This window comes from Vulpes lagopus, chromosome 6 (genome assembly GCF_018345385.1).
Source record: "Vulpes lagopus strain Blue_001 chromosome 6, ASM1834538v1, whole genome shotgun sequence".
NCBI lineage: Eukaryota > Metazoa > Chordata > Mammalia > Carnivora > Canidae > Vulpes > Vulpes lagopus.
The window spans coordinates 117,063,913-117,081,790 of record NC_054829.1 but is presented as its reverse complement, the minus strand read 5'-3'; the positions used below and the strand labels follow the sequence as shown (position 1 = coordinate 117,081,790).

Below are 17,878 nucleotides of genomic sequence, written 5' to 3'. Positions count from 1 at the left end.
TAATTTGATTTAAAGGACTACAGAATTTAAAGGGTTTAAATTTCATTCTGAGATCAAGCATTCCTTGTAAGTACAAGTGTTTTGTTTTTTGTTTGTTTGTTTGTTTTACTGAAACGGTGGATTTAACGGTGTTAAATCTTTATTTGGTGAAACTAAAGGCCTGTAGTATGAAGATGTTTAAAGTCAAAAACAAAGTACTGTAGATGTTCAAAGTTACATTTTTAAATAATAAAATAATATTTGCCTGAAGAAAAAACATACCACTAGAATTTGATTTGGAAATTTCAGAATCTGTAACCCAAAACAAAATGGAAACCATAGAGAAGGACAGAAGGGTAGTTCCTCTATGCAGAGTCCCACTTCAAGGCATAATTATCTTACCTCTCTAACTGCTCTTTCAGATTCACCAACATATTTATTCATTAATTCAGGCCCCTGCACGAAAAGAAAACAACTGTTCAATGTCTTTATAAATGCAATGATAGGTATGTCTATGAAAGAGAAAATGAATCCACAAAAGAAGAAAAAGAGAGGAAAAAATAAAAATCTGCTCTTAATTAAACTGGCTCCTTTAGAAACTTATTTTCATTGGGTGTTATTTATGCCTCAAATACTAAAGCTATTCTATATACCAAAAACTACACATCCATGCAAAGGAAAGGCTGTAACAACATAATAATTTAACTTCTTCTTCATCTGTCTACCTATTGATGCATATTTTTACTACCTATCAGGCATGGAGCTAGGCAATGAAGATAGAACAGTCTAATTTGGAAGACTAATAAAGAGATACCATCCATGTTTTCCCAGGTCTAATCAGTGGTCAGTTCTGAGTAGGTTTACATGTCATTTTGTCTCCCAGTCCACTAGATCGATATCCCCATCTGACAAGAAACAAGAACTCAGAGCCATTCATTTTATGACTCCCTGATAATACCGGAAAATGGAATGGAAATCGGGTAATCCATGGTACCTGATCCACCTGATCCTTGAGTGTTTCCTTTATAAATGCCACTCTGGAGCTCTCTACTCTCACTTGACTTGGATATGTAGATACTGACTGAATGAATCTGCAGGGCCAAATATGCTCTTCTCAGTTAATTTAAATTAGTACAGTGAGGAAAAAGTTTCCACAGTTGAGAAAGATATTTGGCATTATAGAACAAACTCTATACCAGTATCTGAAGGGAATAGTTACAGTACTCAGGGCAATAGGGTTTTTTGGTTTTATTTATTTTTTATTTTAGGGGGCAGGGCAGTGACAGAGGGATATGGAGAGGAAGAATCTTAAGCAGGCTCCATATCCAGTGCATGAGTGCTGGGCTCAATCTCCAGTGCATGAGCCCAACGCTGGGCTCAATCTCATAACCCTGAGATCATGATTGCAGCTGAAATCTAGGGCCAGATGTTTAACTGAATGAACTACACAGGCACCTCGTTTTGTTTTTAAATATCCCATGACTTTTGTAATGTGATGACTATGTATCATGAGAAAGTAGATAGGTAAGCAATAAAAAAAGAAAGCCTACTGTTTTTCATATAATATATACTTTATAAAGAAAAAAATATTAACATTCTAAAATGTTAAAAACAAACAAAAAAAGTACATCTTCGAATCAGCAGTGATATGCAGTGTATAACTTGAAGACCAGCCACTTTTTTTTTAAGATTTTATTTATTTCTTCATGAGAGACAGAGAGAGAGAGAGAGAGGGAGAGAGGCAGAGACACAGGCAGAGGGAGAAGCAGGCTCCATGCAGGGAGCCCGATGTGGGACTCGATCTTGGGACTCCAGGACCACGCCATGGGTGAAGGCAGGCGCTAAACCGCTGAGCCACCCAGGGATCCCTAGACCAGCCACTTTTATAGGGATTTTCCTGTTGATGGCTAGTTAGTAAAAACTGATAGAATTATATTACTAGAAGTATAGAGATTTCATCCTGGACGCAAGAAGGGAAAAGAGATTTTCTATCAACTGTATGAGGTGCTGAGTGGCAGATTATCAGAAAGGAGATTCAGACCAGAAGCTGAATGGACACTTTGGAGGTGAAAAGGATCATTGTCATTGTCACAGTGTGAATCTCTGCCTGAGGGTTAACAGTGTTGGTAGTCCTGAGATTTTGTTCAAAAGGAGTTACCTCCTCTGGCTGGTGGGGGGTTGAAAGAACACAAATGGAGAAGTGGAAATCAGCATAGGGGTAGTGGTGGCAGCCACCTAACATGAGGTATTAGAGATTAATAGAGGTAAGGAGAACTTCCCCAATGGAAGGGTGGCTCAACACGAGGTGTCACGTTTCAGTGGAGTGAGGGCATTCCTGCAAGGTTTGGACAAAGGAATGATATGGAGAGTTCCCATAGAAGGGAGCAGAACAGCATGGAGTACTAACGCTAAGCAGCCCAGTACAATATTATATAGAATACTGCAGCTCCAGTGGGGTAAGACAGGTGTCTCTATGGAAAGGTAGGGAGTGAGCAGGTGCACAGCATGAAAGATCATGGAGGGGCAGAATAGAATAAGGAAAGTAGTGAGGCAACAGAGTGTCACTTTTCTGGAGTAAGAAAAGTACACATGGGGAAGAGCAGCCCAGCAGAGTTTGCTAAAGTCAATGGGATGAGGAGGGTGCAGTAAGAGGTGGGGAATGATGAGAAAGGAAGATGGTGGTATTACCCTGACAGATGAGAATGTTTGCTCTGGAAGAAAAGGAGCAGAGATAGTAAAGGGGAATTATATGTAGGAAGACTGATCAAATAAATAATTAAATATAATAGTAGCCAGGTTTCTCACTATTAGAGGAGTTATAAATACATAAATAAAGAAAATGAGAATGAATTCTGCTGTATTGAATTGAAATTAGAATTATCAGTATAAATTCAAGATTTTCAATATATTTAGGTAAATAAATATAAAAATGTGTGCGCAAATATGTACCTGTGTGTGTGTGTATTCCTGAGCTCTGTTGCCTGGGAGAACCTGAGAACAGCTCTACTCCAGTAACAATAAGCACACCTAGCACCCAGAGCTTGATTCTTAAATTCTAAAAAGTTGGCTTCCAAATTCTCCACTAAAAGGCAACAGGGCCTCTTAAAGAAATGGTAGATTCAAGGCTTGGGACAGGCAACATACAAAATGAGTCTGGAAATCTTGCTGCATAGATAGTAAGAAAGTGCTCAGAGAGATGGAAACCTGCCAAAAGCACACAAGAGCAAGGTTGAAAGAATGCCAAGCTGATACAACTAAGGCATCAATACAGATGTTAGCAAATGAATGATGATGCATTGAATAGCACAGGAATTCCCAAGTCCATGAAGATATAAATGAATATAAATAAATGAGACATTTGTTAAGGAACAGGATATTTATGCAGTAACTACCCACAAAGCAATATTAACTTCATGGGGTAAATTTACAATGGAGAAGCTTAGTAGATACCACCACAATCAAAGTTAACATTATTAGCAACGGGACAATTTAAAATCAAGTGTCACCTGATAGGAGGCAATGAGAAGAACAAAGCATTATTTCTATGAGAAAATCTGATTCTAATCATGAGTAAATATTAGAAAAAAACAAATTGAGAGATATTTTACACAATAACTGACCTATAATGTTCAAAAGTAAAGGAAAGAGTGAGGAACTGTTCACAACTGAAGAAGACCTAAGAGACATGACCAATACAGCACATGATTATGGACAGTATAGGGACAAATGACAAAAATTAAATGATAATAATTATGTTCTTTTCTAATTTGTGATTATGTGACAGGATGTGCTTTTCATAGGTATGAAAGTATTCAAGGTGATAGAGCAATACAGTGATAACTTATTCTCAAATGCATTAAGGAAAAAAAATTATTTGTGACCACTCTTGCAAACTTTCTATAAAGTTTAGAAGTTCAAAAAAAAGAAAGAAAAAAGACAAACACCTTGATCCACAGACGGAAATATTAGAGTGGGACAGGTAAAAAAGATTCAATACACTAATACATATGCCTGAAGGAAAGGAGACAATCTTTAATACCATCTTTATATATTACCTCCACAATGGGTGCTTCACAAATTTTGAAATATGATAGTATGGTAACAAATGAGTAAATTAGAACACATAGAGAACAGGGTGGACATCGAGGATAAGAATAAGACTAGGAAGAGAACCACAACGTTCAGGCTGACAAAATCCAGCTGCTCCAAGGTTACTACCATTAGTTATGTTCACTTAGGATGAGTTATTTGATAGCATCAACACAAATCCTTAAGTAATGAGACAGTTTCATCTTTCTTTTTTATTAATCTAAGATGATGTATTAAATTTTATATAACATTAAACAAAGTTAATTATGTTTCCTTAACAAAGTCTCATCATTTATGTGTTTTCCTCTTTTCTTTATAAAAAATCTTTTCAAAATTATTTCAGAGTAACAGATTACACATAACCTAAAATATTAGTATTTATGGCTAATTAGGGGGCAGATGTATTTAAAAACATAATTACGACATATTATAGAACGTCACCTAACATTTAAAGTACTTCTATATCTCTGACTAAAATCTATCAACAACCAGCGAACATGATCTTTAAGAAAATCACTGATAAGCAAACATGTCTTTAAGAAAACTTGCTTGGGACAGTGCTTTGATGACTATACTTTATAATTAGTATATCAACTCTTTAGTCATTAGTACCTAAAGTGTCTCCAAACAATCAGGTTTACACAATGAAATTGTTTTTAAGCTCATTTCTCCAAAAATGCTAGAGACTTCATGACTCTAATCTCATCACCAATGATTTATCTTAATTTCTTAAATAATGCAACCCCAAATAGATTTAACTTCAATGAAGACAAAGGATAAAACAAACATTAGTTATACTGAAGCAGTATGTTCTCACTTTTTAAAAGATTTTGGAGAAATAGCAATGACTTAATACCAAACCAATTTTACAAGCTTGTTTCTATGACACACGTTAGACTACGTAATAAGAAAACAAATTTACACTTCCGGCCATCAGTGAGATAAATAAACTTGAAGGCATTTCCCCGAGTACTATGGAATCAAGAAGACAAAATATAGAGAGCCAAACAGTAAATATTTTAGGCTCTATGGGACACATACATCTTGTGTCACTTAATTTTTTTTCCTTTTTTCTCATTAAAAATGTAAAATTCATAGTTAACTAACAGGCTAGATTAAAACAAGCTGCAGGCTGGATTTGGCCCAAAGGCTGTGTAATTTGCTGACCCCTGATCTAGATCAATCTCTCACAGTTTGAAATAGTCCATTTCTGTCAACAAGATAAAAAATCATCAAAAATGTTAACAACATGATTGGTGAGTACAAAGCTTATACATTAAAAGTATTAAGAAAACTGATCAAAAAAAAAGAAAAAGAAAAAGAAAACTGATCAAAACATTAAGGGAAAAGATTAATGATACTTTAAAAAGCCATTTAGAAATATCTCATTATGTTTAAGGTGTTCATGCTCCATGATAGCAACTGAGGTATATATACCATAGAGAAACTCCTGAACATACACCAAAGGAGATATATACAAGAATATCACAGAAGCACTGTTTACAACCAAAAACAAATCCTAAACCTGGAACTCATTAATATAAAAATGGGTGAAATAGTTAGAGATATAAAATTCCAATTATAAAATAAGCCATGGAGATAAAAAGTACAGCACACGGAATATAGTTAATATTGTAATAACAATATATGGTGACAGATGGTGACCATACTGTGGTGAGCACTAAGTAATATATAAGACTTGTTGAAACAATGTTGTACACTTGAAACTAGTATAACATTGTATGCCAATTATACTTCAATTAAAAAAAACAGATAAATAAATTGCAGTGTCCTCATAAAATGGAGTATTAAACTATAAAGTAAATGAATTGCCACACTAAGAAGACAGTTTGGAAGCAGGGAAACCAGCAAGAAAGCTGTTGTTATGCAGTCAAAATGCACTGCCTTATATATTTATAACCAAGAGTAAGAGTTTTAATGTTTTGCCAAATTTTTAAAGATTATAGAACAGTTGTAATTTTTCCCATTTATCATTTTTATATAGCTTCACCGTGCATGATCATTTTTAGTCCTGCACTACAGTGCAAAACAATGTCTCCCAGTTCATAATATATAAAGCCAAATAAATAAAGCAGGTGCTATTCATCTGCAATATGATAAATCACACTTTTACCCATAGGAGACTATGGCAGTTAAGAAAATGAACAATAAAACAAGAATCAGGGATCACTCAATAAAACAAACTTTAGATAATTAGGAAAATGGGTTTTTGTTGGAGAGAAGGTCAGAGGGGGTAGAGGAAAAGGTGAGAAATTTTTATGTAGGATGTTATTCCATTTAGGGTAACTAATTAGGCAAGTGTGGCCTGATAATAATCAGAAAGAAAAATGCTGGTGTCATTATTGTTTCTGAGGTAATTATTATCATGCCAACCCTGTATTATTGTTATTATTCTTACAGCAACTCTCCATAAAAGTCAAGAATATGACATCAGAGAGTAATATAGTGAAGACATATCTTTATATTTAGGCAATATACACAATGCATATACACTGCTTTCTAATTATCTGGTTTAACTGAAGGAAAGTAACTAGAGAATCTGGAGAAACAATTATTATTTTCCACAGATGATCTAAAAAAGATGACTTGAACATCAGTGTTGAAAAGTACAAGATTATGATCATTTTGTGATCTCTGAGAATACAATATCAATATTTTGCTACTAACAACAGAAAGATTAATGTTTTAAATATCTAATATACAGGCAAATAGACTTGGAATTTTGTTGAAATGTGAAAATATGGCATATAACCTCAACCAGTAAAGGTCTTTCCTCTACTACACAGAGGTAGGCTACAGGAAACCTGTAAATAAGAAACAAGGTGGTTGTTTTTCTTCAAAAAACAAACAAACAAAAAAAAACAACAATAGATTAACACTCTAACTTAAGAATTTTGCACTATAAAGAAAATATGGGTTGAAATAATTCAAGTATTACTTAACAGGTCATAGCAGTAATAAAAAAGACTTCTGTAGGGCCCCTAGAGAATATACGATGTTGCAGAAAACAACATGAGGATGAATCTTTTTTTTTTTTTTAAGATTTTATTTATTTATTCATGAGCAACAGAAAGAGGGAGACAGAGTCAGAGGGAGAAGCAGCCTCCCTGAGAAGCAGGGAGGCCAATGGGGGACTTGATCCCAGGACCCTGGGGTCATGACCTGAACCAAAGACCGTATGTTTAACCTACTGAGCCATTCAGGCATCCCATGCTGATGATTCTAACCTAGATGACTGGCCTACAAAATGCAACCCAGTAGCTACACTGATATGTTACAAGGGTTCAGAATTCTATAGGAAGTCAAGGCAACACCATAACCAAGCAAGGTCTATTTTGAGGTTAAAGTACAAATGGCCAAAAATCACTGTTGCAAAAGATTAAATTCAGTTTCAAAGATATTACATTTTATTTTAACAGAAAACTTAAGGAGTCATAAGCTATCATGTATACTTTCTTGCTCCATTTGAGGCCAAATATATATCCAATTCTTAAAAACAGAAGGAAGTAGCAACTAGTGTCAACTAATTTCATGAAATCTTGCTAAAGGTTTCATATGTATTATCCACCACTGCTTACAACTCAGTTCTCCGAAATGGATACTCTTATTATCATAACTTTATTGGGAAAGTAACATGAAATGAAAAAAGTTTAATTAATTTGCACAAAGTCACACAACTTAATAAATGGTAGAACTGGCATACAATTCTCTTAACCATTACATCTGACAATTAGGAGAAATGCCCTAAAAGTTTAGCAATCAATAGGAACAAAGGATAAGCAACAGATTAGACTATAAGCATTATGTTAACTACTCAGAATGTCGTTAATGGAAGGGCTTTAGAGGTCATTTAAACTAACTTACTTCACTTAAATCTTGAGGAAAACAAAACACAAAGTTGAACAAAATGCCGAAAGCCCTAGCAAGGTTAAATGGCAGAAAATGATAAAAATGTAGAATTTTGGTTCCCAGACTAGGACTCTTTCTAGAAACTATGTCTTCTATTTTCTCCAAGATCTTCTAAAAAAAAAATTAAATTAAATTAAAAAGGAAGTGTGCCCTTAAGATTTCACAGGGTAGCAGCAATTCAAATTCAAAAGTATTTGTGGGAGGAGATCCCTGGGTGGCTCAGCGGGTGTAGTGCCTGCCTTGGGCCCAGGGCGTGATCCTAGAGGGGAGGAGGGGAGGGATCAGGGATCGAGTCCTGCATCAGGCTCCTTGCAAGGAGCCTGCTTCTCCCTCTGCCTGTGTCTCTGCCTCTCTCTCTCTTTCTCTGTGTCTCTCATGAATAAATACATAAAATCTTAAAAAAAAAAAAAGTATTTGTGGGAGCAGAACAAGTGACAAGCACAGTGTAATTCTCAATAGATAGCTGCTAACATGAGTTAATAAGAAAATAAGGGATCCCAGGGTGATGCAGCGGTTTGGCGCCTGCCTTTGGCCTAGGGCCCGATCCTGGAGACCCGGGATCAAGTCCCATGTTGGGCTCCTGGTGCATGGAGCCTGCTTCTCCCTCTGCCTGTGTCTCTGCCTCTCTCTCTCTCTCTGTGTGACTATCGTAGATAAATAAAAAATAAAAAAATAATTTAAAAAAAAGAAAATAAGAATTGATATTCATTATAAACAAGAAGCCATTTACATCAAAATATAATAAGGGTTAGGTAAGAATAGTATGGGCTATGAGTGCCACATCTGCTCATAAGTTTAACTCTTTAAAAAAGTAATACATAAATCCATAGAATAGATAAGGTTGATGGGACTAGATAAGGTTATTTTTTTCCAACTTTACTTACCAAGTAAGTAACTGTGGTATGTTAGTCCTGCCACATTTTACCTGCCCAGATAATGTGCTTCACTTCACAAGAAAAACTACAAAAAATAAATTAAGTACCATAGCTAGGCTTATTTTGGAGTAATGTTATTTTTCATGTTTCCATGATTAAGATTTCAAGTGTTCAAGTTGACAAAATAACATAAATATATGTAAAGATATTTGTCCAGTTGTACTATTAATCCACTGAGAACTAAATCTGACTTATCTTTTACTGTTTCATGATTTTATACTCTTATCAGTCACAAACTCAAATATAATATTTATGCCTCATGCAAAATTGTAAGGCAATTTTGCCCCTTTAATCAGTACTGGGTTTCTTCCAGTCTTCCCAAGGGCTTTTTAAATGTGTCTGACACCTGCCTGTTGCTTTTGGCTATTACAATTCAAACCAGGTTTTTATAAGTTCTAAAATGTCTAGGGAAGGCAAGTTAACCTAAGTGTTAACTATGGTTAAATGTTATGGAATATACTCATAAAAACCTAAACTCACATGAGATAGAATTACATATATGTAATGTGAGTAAAGGATCTAGAAAATTAATAAGAAGTACAGCATCAGCACATACAAAGGCCAATTCGGGAAAGTATTTCAAAAGGTCTGAAAACAGACATTAAGTATTAGGCAAGAAATGCCTTGGGCAAGTAAAAACCTTAAGAAGTGAGAGGGAATAGCAGAGAAGGAACAGAATTTAAGCTGTACCTCTCAAAAAAATAGAACACAAACATTCCCCACAATTTATTTATTCAGGAAACAAAAATGACACACTTTAGAATTTGTACAGCAACACCATGATAAATATAATCCAGTGAGCTGTGTGAATGTAGACATGCCCACAGAAATTCCTTACATTATCGCCGACCACTCGAGTCACTCTCCAACTCCTTTACTAATACACAGAACTGCAAACACTAGGTTTCAACTTCCATGCTTTCATCACTAGAAATGACCATTCTCATGAGCTCCAAACTCATACTTAAAATGGTCTTTTGGATATATCTGCCATGTTATTCCAGGATTTCAAATTCCACATGTCTAAATCCCACTCTGGCATCTGCTCTCCCACCTCTAATCTGCTTCTCTTCCTCATGTGCTAACTCTTCCAAGAGTTAGGGCATTTTCATCTATCAGTCACTGAAAGTGAAAATTTTAATCACCTTTGACTTCTTTCTTTTTCATTTCTCACGTACAATTAATCATCAAGATTCTATATATTACCAACTTCATTATATCACTGGTTTAGTCAAATGTCTCTCTCGCTAAATATGAGTTGACAGGCAGCAAGGAGCCCAGGCAAATGCATTTTTTTTTTCATCAAATGCATTTTTGTTTAGCATGTACAGAAACAGAGAACATAGAACACACAGAAGGAACATTAGAAATAATCTGAGTTACACAACTGTTGCAATCGTAAAACATTTCAAATAGTTTTTAAAGCACTATAGACATGAAATTGTAATATTTTGACTTCAATTAAATTTTATTCAAAAGAGATTTAAAAGAAGGAGAAAATGACTAATCTCTCAGCTGGAATCCATGAATAAAAAATTAAATCAACCCAACAATAAAATTTTCTATTAAGTAAACTTCTTCAAAGTCTGAAAGTATTCTTCTCTTTTTAAATGTCTTCTAAGATTCCAAATGCTAAAAGTTTTGTTATTATAGTTCATATTATTGTCATTTTTTGCTTCTAGCCAAATATTATATAATATTTTCATGTCAAGGGTTCTTTTGTATATAGCAGTTTTATTGACTGATACAGGCCCAACGCAAAAAAAAAATTTATTAACATGCAGTTTTAACATACGATGTTACAACTTTAACATGTCAGCCCCTATAGTGTATAAATAATGCCAAATTTAAGTAAAATGAATCTAACTTCTACATAATTTTGTGATACTGATAATGGCACATCATTCTATTTGTCCTAATAATCAATTACTATTAGTTACTCCCTAATAGCCATTCAAACAGTGATAAAACTAAGTATATATATATATATAATAATGATGCTAATAGCTGCCAATTTAAGCATATGAGGCACATAAGACAACACTAGTTAGAGAAGTCAAGGGAATTATTAAAGTTAAAAAAAAAAAGGCCTTAAAGGAAATGAAATAGAAATTCAAAAGTTTCAGAATCTAGATGAGCCCAAATGGCAATAAACCTATATAGAAGGAGAATAATGAGTTAGGGTCCACAAAGGCATGAATCTGGCCATAGTTCCTGGTGAGACTCTAAATTAGAAGCTGTATTCAAGGTGAAAGAAAAAATAACCAAAACACTAAAAGAAAGTATTCTTTATAATGTTGGGGTCTAGGGCCAGAACCAACACACTCCTTTATAGGCTTCAACTGAGAACTGCAGTGAAATAGGCAAGCTCAGGGAAGCCCCAAACCCAGATTCCCCAGCCAATTTCCTCTCGGGGCTTTCTTTTCCCAGGAACTTTCCACAAACAAAGGGATGATGAATAGGAACGAAGGTCTCCCCCAAAGCTGTCACCCAAGGAATTGACAATAGGAACGAAGGTCTCCCCCAAAGCTGTCACCCAAGGAATTGACAATAGGAACGAAGGTCTCCCCCAAAGCTGTCACCCAAGGAATTGACAATCTCCCCCATGTCTTTTCTCCTTCCATACATTTCACTCTTCCTATTCAGTGCAGTACAGAGTTATGAGCCAGGTTTTTTAACTTCACTTACATTCATTAAAGGTCTGTACTATGTCTGGATCTGTAATATTGATCTTGAAACTCTTTTATTTAGCTAATAGACCTTTTCTGGTAAAGTTTAAGATTGACACAAGAATTAAGACTGAGTTCCTATATACACCACCCCTAAACCCCCATGGACGCTTAGTTTCCCCTATTATTAACATCATATATTAGTATAGTACCTTTATTATAATCAACTAATAATAATGTATCAATATTGATTCATAGCCCACAGTTTATTCAGATTTCTTTTTTTTTTTTTTTAAGATTTATTTATTCATGAGAGAGAGAGAGAGAGAGAGAGAGGCAGAGACATAGGCAGAGGGAGAAGTATTCCATGCAGGGAGCCTGATGTGGGACTCGATCCTGGGTCTCCAGAATCACACCATGGGCTGAAGGCGGCGCTAATCCGCTGGGCCACCAGGGCTGCCCCAAAGAATTCCTTAGTTTTTATCTAAGTCCTTTTTTCCCAGGATTTCACTCAAAAAACCATCATAACATTATATTTAGTTGTTATGTCTTTTTGGGCTACTCTTTGCTGTGAGTTTCTCAGACTTCCCTTGTTTCTAATGGCCTTGACGGTTTCAGGAGTACTGGCCAGATATTTTATAAAATGTCTTACAATTTGGTTTTGCCTGTTGTTTATCTCACGGTCAGACACAGATTATGAGTCTTTGGGAAGAAGAGTCCAGAAATCAAGTGTCATTCTTGCCACATCATATAACGGTACACACTATCAATGTGACTAGTCACTGAAGATTTTTTTTTTTAAGATTTTTTTTTATTTATTCATGAGAGACACACAGAGAGAGGCAGAGACATAGGCAGAGGGAGAAGCAGGCTCCATGCAAGGATCCCAATGTGAGACTCGATCCCGAGACTTTGGGATCACACCCTAAGCTGAAGACAGATGCTCAACCACTGAGCCACTCAAGCATCCCTAATCACTGAAGATGTTAACCTTCATCACTTGGCTGAAGTAGTATTTGCCAGATTTCTCTACTCTCAAGTAGCTCTTCCCCATTCCCTTTCCATATTGAACTCTTTGACAGGAAGTCATAACTATACACAGTCTGCACTTAAAGAATTGAGTAGTTATGCCTTCCAGAACTTTTTCACTTACTTCTTAATATATCAATCATCTCAAAGAGCCTATACAGATTAAAACAAAAACAAAAACAACAACAACAAAAACTGAGACCAAGAGAACTTATTTAAGGCTACAGAGCTTAAAAAGTACAAGGATTAGGAATCAAACCAAAGCTATCTGAATCCTGGCTTACTACTTTTTTCATTGTAACCCAATTTCAAGACCACAAATTATATAGTAATAGGTAAATTTCAAGCTCTACCTTATTCAACCACTAGTCTCCTTCCATATACTTCTCTTTTATTTATTAGGTTCCTGTTTCTTTGGCAGTGATCATTCTTATTAATTTAACCAACTTCTACTCCAAAGCCATGTTATTTTTCTCAGTTTTTCTTAGTCCTACAGGAACAAAAAAAATTTTTTAACTGTACCAGAAATATCTTTCCACTTTCTCTGAACCTACCCTATAGAAACTGCCTGAACTACCTTTACCAGTGTCATGGTGTAATTAGTGGGGGGGGGGGGGGGGGGAAGGGGGGGAGGACTGGGCACTAAATTTTTTTTTTGGGGGGGGCACTAAATTTTAAAGGCAGGGGCAGGGAAGAGAAGACTGCATAATGCAGTGGTTCAGAGTTTAGACTCTGCCATCAGAAAGTTCTGAGATCAAATTTCAGTTTCACCACTACAACTATGGCCTTAGAAAAGTCATTTCACCTTCCTAAACATTATTATTCTTATTTGCAATCCTGGAAACTAATCTGAAAGCATTCAGTATATAAAAGAAATGTATCTATGTAGTTTTCCACACAGCATCTGCAAAATGGGAAATCTATGATTTATAGACTAGCCTACAAGATTTAAAAACAAAAGCTTAAAGATAAACTTGCAACTTAACAAATTCAGGTTATTTTGTACCTTTGATAATAGTAGGGGAACTAGTTAAATAAAGAATAGTAAGTACTTTGAATTGTGCATGCTTTGAATAAAATAGGTTTTTGTTTATTCTATTTATTCCTGATACTTCCTTTCTGATACAAGTATCAGAAGAAAATTTCCTCCCCCAAAAGTCAAGTATATACTAAGCTGATTATATTCTTGTACTCACCAATAGCAGCTAATAAAAGACTTGCTCAAAATCTGTCAGATGCCTGACCACCCTTTTCCAGAATCAGTAACAGTTCTTCATAAAGTAAAGCAGCCCAATTACACAAAGGTAATTAATCTATTACAGCACTCCAGACAAAAGAGAGAAGCAGAGATGAAATTTCAACTGGAAAATATTTTGACATAATTAACACAGATGACAAACTAAACTTAAGCACATGTCAAGTGCTACAGTCTACACAAAAACACATAGATGCCAAAGAATATTAGGAGTCCACACAGGCCAACGTCAAGTTTGAACTTTGGAGTATACATCTTTTTTTTTTTTTTTTTAAGATTTTATTTATTTATTCATGAGAGATGCAGAGAGAGAGAGAGAGGCAGAGACACAGGCAGAGGGAGAAGCAGGCTCCATGCAGGGAGACCGATGTGGGACTCGATCTGAGTCCGATCTCGGTCTCTAGATCACACCCTGGGCTGAAGGCGGCGCTAAACCACTGAGCCACCAGGGCTGCCCTGGAGTATATATTTTTTAATCACTGTTCAGGAAAGATGCACAGGAGAAGCTAAGGGTTCTTTCATAAACTCAGAGAAAGAAATGTTTAAAACATTTTAAGTTATTTTGGGAATTAAAGGTAATTACAAAAAATGCTGGGGAGTTTTTCCTTTCAATATATGTTCTTACTTGTATTTTCCAACTGACTAGAAAAGTTTATTGTCTATCTATGTTTCTCTGGTCATTTTCAAAATGTGTACGACTTATTATTTCAAAAGCTCAAACTTAATTATAACACTTAAATCCCTTGGAAAAGAAACACGTATGTTTTTCTTCATAGAAAAACAAAGCTAGGAAGAATATTAATTCCCAACTTCTTTGACTTCTTTCTGCATATATAAGCTGTATGGCATAGCTACTTTAAATTCTTCTCATAAGCAATGGCCAGACGACGATGAAAAGACCAATAAAAATGCAGAGAAAAACAAATAATTCTTTCATATTCCCAACCTTTTCTTTTAGAAATTTTTAAACATGTAGGAAAATTTAAAAAGTAGTAATATGAACATTCATTGTTCATTTAATATATACTCCACTCAGATTCAAAAATTGAATACTGCCGGGTGGCCCAGGTGGCTCAGCAGTTTAGCGCTGCCTTCGGCCCAGGGCCTAATCCTAGAGACCTGGGATTGAGTCCCATGTTGGGCTCCCTGCATGGAGCCTGCTTCTCCCTCTGCCTGGGTCTCTGCGCCTATCTCTCTCTCTGTGTGTGTGTCTCTCATTAATAAATAAATGTTTTAAAAAAGCTGAATACTGCCAAACTATACTAAAATGTATATTGAATAAAAATCCACATAAAATAAAAAAAAAATAGTAAGTAGAATACATAATTATCTCTGGCAAGTATGAACTCAACTAAATAAGAAAATTTCTTAACATCACATATCCTTTGTGTGTGTGACTTAAAGAAAAATGAAAATGAACTTAGTGAAAAGGCTCAAATAAGTTAACAGATGCATGCCTATTTTACATGAACAGTGTGCAAGATAAAAGATAAACTTTTCAAAAAGTCTTTGTACATTTTCTCACAGTGAAGAAAGAAAAAAGTAAAACTGTCTAAAGTTATGAAAATGTTTTGTACTCAAAAACAGTAATAAATGTATTTCTAAGAACTCCTATGATAGGCCAGAAAGTAGTCCTGGTAACATCTGGAACAGTTATCTTAGATCACATAAGAATGAGACACTAGTTCGTAGGAAAATACATGTGCTCACTCCTCTTTGAGATTCCAGCGTAAATAACTGCGAGTAAAGCTCTCATCATGTAAGTTTCAGATTTCCAATTGACAGAAAAAAATTCAAGGATTATGAATATATAATCGTGGAATATACAAGGTAGGCACAGAAAAATGGAGGTGACAGTAAAAAGAGTAGGAAGTGCCAGTAAAATGGTCATGTCCATTATCATGAGATAAGAGAACAGGGATCAAAGAGAAATCAAGATGCCTCTGAAATTTCAAAATTACTCATTACTCCAACATTTAAACCTGCCAGCTTTAAAAGTGGTTGTGAAAATAGTCCTCCTTCTCCTATCTTCAGTATCTAATATCTTCCACCAAATAATCACAAATATGTAAACACTAGTGATTGTGAAGATACGTATTTTTAAAAAGCAAATAGCCTAAACATATCTAAACATTATTTCAAAAAAATTTTAAGTAAAAAATTGACTCTAATCTGAAATAAATTTTATGCTTTCAAGCTGCCAAGGATTTCAGTGTTCTAAGATAGAAAACATATTTTGTTATAAAAAAAATTCCCTGGTACTATCAAAACAGAGCCTTTTATCATGTGCTTTTTCTGAAATGAATTTCATATTTGACAGACTGAAGTATATATTTTTGTGATAAAGTCCTTTCCACTAATGGATTCAAGGTTTTATATATGTATATTTAGTAACTGGATAGACGATCAAATTACACAAAAGTTCATTTAAAAATTAATATCTGGCCCTGGGGCACCTGGGTAGTTTAGTCGGATAAGTGTTCAATTCCTGATTTTAGTTCAGATCATGATCTCAGAGTCCTAGCAGGCTCCACACTCAGCAGAGTCTGCTTGAGGGTTCTCTCTCTCCTTCTCCCTCCCTCTGTCCCTCCCTTATGCTCAGGTACTCTCTCTAAAATAAATAAATAAATCTTAAAAAAAAAAAAAAAAAAAACATCTGGCCCTAAAGTAAATGTAAAACTACATGTTGAGTAAGATTATCTACCCCAAGTAACAGGGGTATGGCAATGAACAAATAATGTATGTATGTGTTTCAAACAGAAACCTTGTACATATATATTCCCTAACTAGAAAAGTGTTTAAATGTATTTAGTTTTGCCATATAAAGTATCTGATTTCTTTGAAAACTCTCTCTGTATAAATATTAAGTTTGCAGTCATATTTATAATTAAATCTTAGTTAAGCAAGAGATTATTAGCACAATTTAAAAATGTAGAAACTAAACCAAACTGGTTTCTATACTATACATGGATGTAAGAAATACTGAGACTCACAAAACTAAATAAAGTAGTCTCCTATTGTCTGCCACGTTTTGCCGATTATAAGCATTAATTTATTTAGAACTCATCGCCCTATATTATCTTGCTCAACCTCAAAAAAAAAAAAAAAAAATCAGCTACTCCTTAAGATGCCTTTTCATGTTTTCCTAAGGGTAAGAATCAAAGGTGTTAGTGGGGCTGGAAGAAAGGTAGCAATAAAAAAATTTAACACTTTACCTTTATAGCTAGGAAATTGAGGCCACTCTCATTGGCCAAAGCCTTTGCAATCATTGTCTTAGAGCATCCAGGTGGTCCATACAGAAGAACTCCTTTGGGTGGTTGAATACCCATTCGAATGAAAGACTCTGGATGTTTCAAGGGCCATTCCACAGCCTGTTTCAATTTCAGTTTGATATTTTCCAGTCCTCCTATATCTGACCAAGATACCTGTAAAACAGAGCATTATCTAAATGTAAGTTTTGCCAGGACAAACAGAGGGGGAAAAAAAGAATCAATAAAAAGTGCAAGAGGGGGAATAAGAAGCATTTAAGAATCTAGAAGATCCTGGGCGGCCCCGATGGCACAGCAGTTCAGCACTGCCTGCAGCCCAGGGTGTGATATTGGAGACCCGGGATGGAGTCCCATGTTGGGCTCCCTGCATGGAGCCTGCTTCTCCCTCTGCCTGTGTCTCTGTCTCTCTCTCTCTCTCTCTCTCTTTCTCTGTTTCTCTCTGAATAAATAAATAAAAGATCTTAAAAAAAAAAAAAAAAAAAGAATCTAGAAGATCCTTAAAAGTTAAAAAGTTCTATTTAGAAATAAATTAGAATACATGAAATGTGAGCTGTAATTACAGAATTACTAAAGAAAATATTTTCTGCTTATATAAATGTTTAAATGATCAAACATACTGTTAAGTCTATCTTCTAGACGGCTTTAAAAATTAGATTTCATATGACTGAAAATGGTTTGAATTAGTGATTCATGGTCTCATCTATATACATCTTTTTAGCAAAT

General features: G+C 35.1%; 1 protein-coding gene across 5 annotated transcripts in view; it reads right to left on the bottom strand.

The window, feature by feature from the left end:
- The window catches only part of SPATA5 (spermatogenesis associated 5), a 362,021-nt gene that overhangs the window by 273,827 nt on the left and 70,316 nt on the right, over positions 1-17,878 (bottom strand). For all 5 annotated transcript variants that reach the window (XM_041758978.1, XM_041758977.1, XM_041758979.1 and 2 more), the window contains exons 11-12: positions 17,102-17,311; positions 382-435 (exon numbers count right to left, since the gene is read on the bottom strand). In XM_041758978.1, coding sequence (XP_041614912.1) covers positions 382-435; positions 17,102-17,311 — 264 coding nt within the window. The remainder of the gene's footprint in view (positions 1-381; positions 436-17,101; positions 17,312-17,878) is intronic.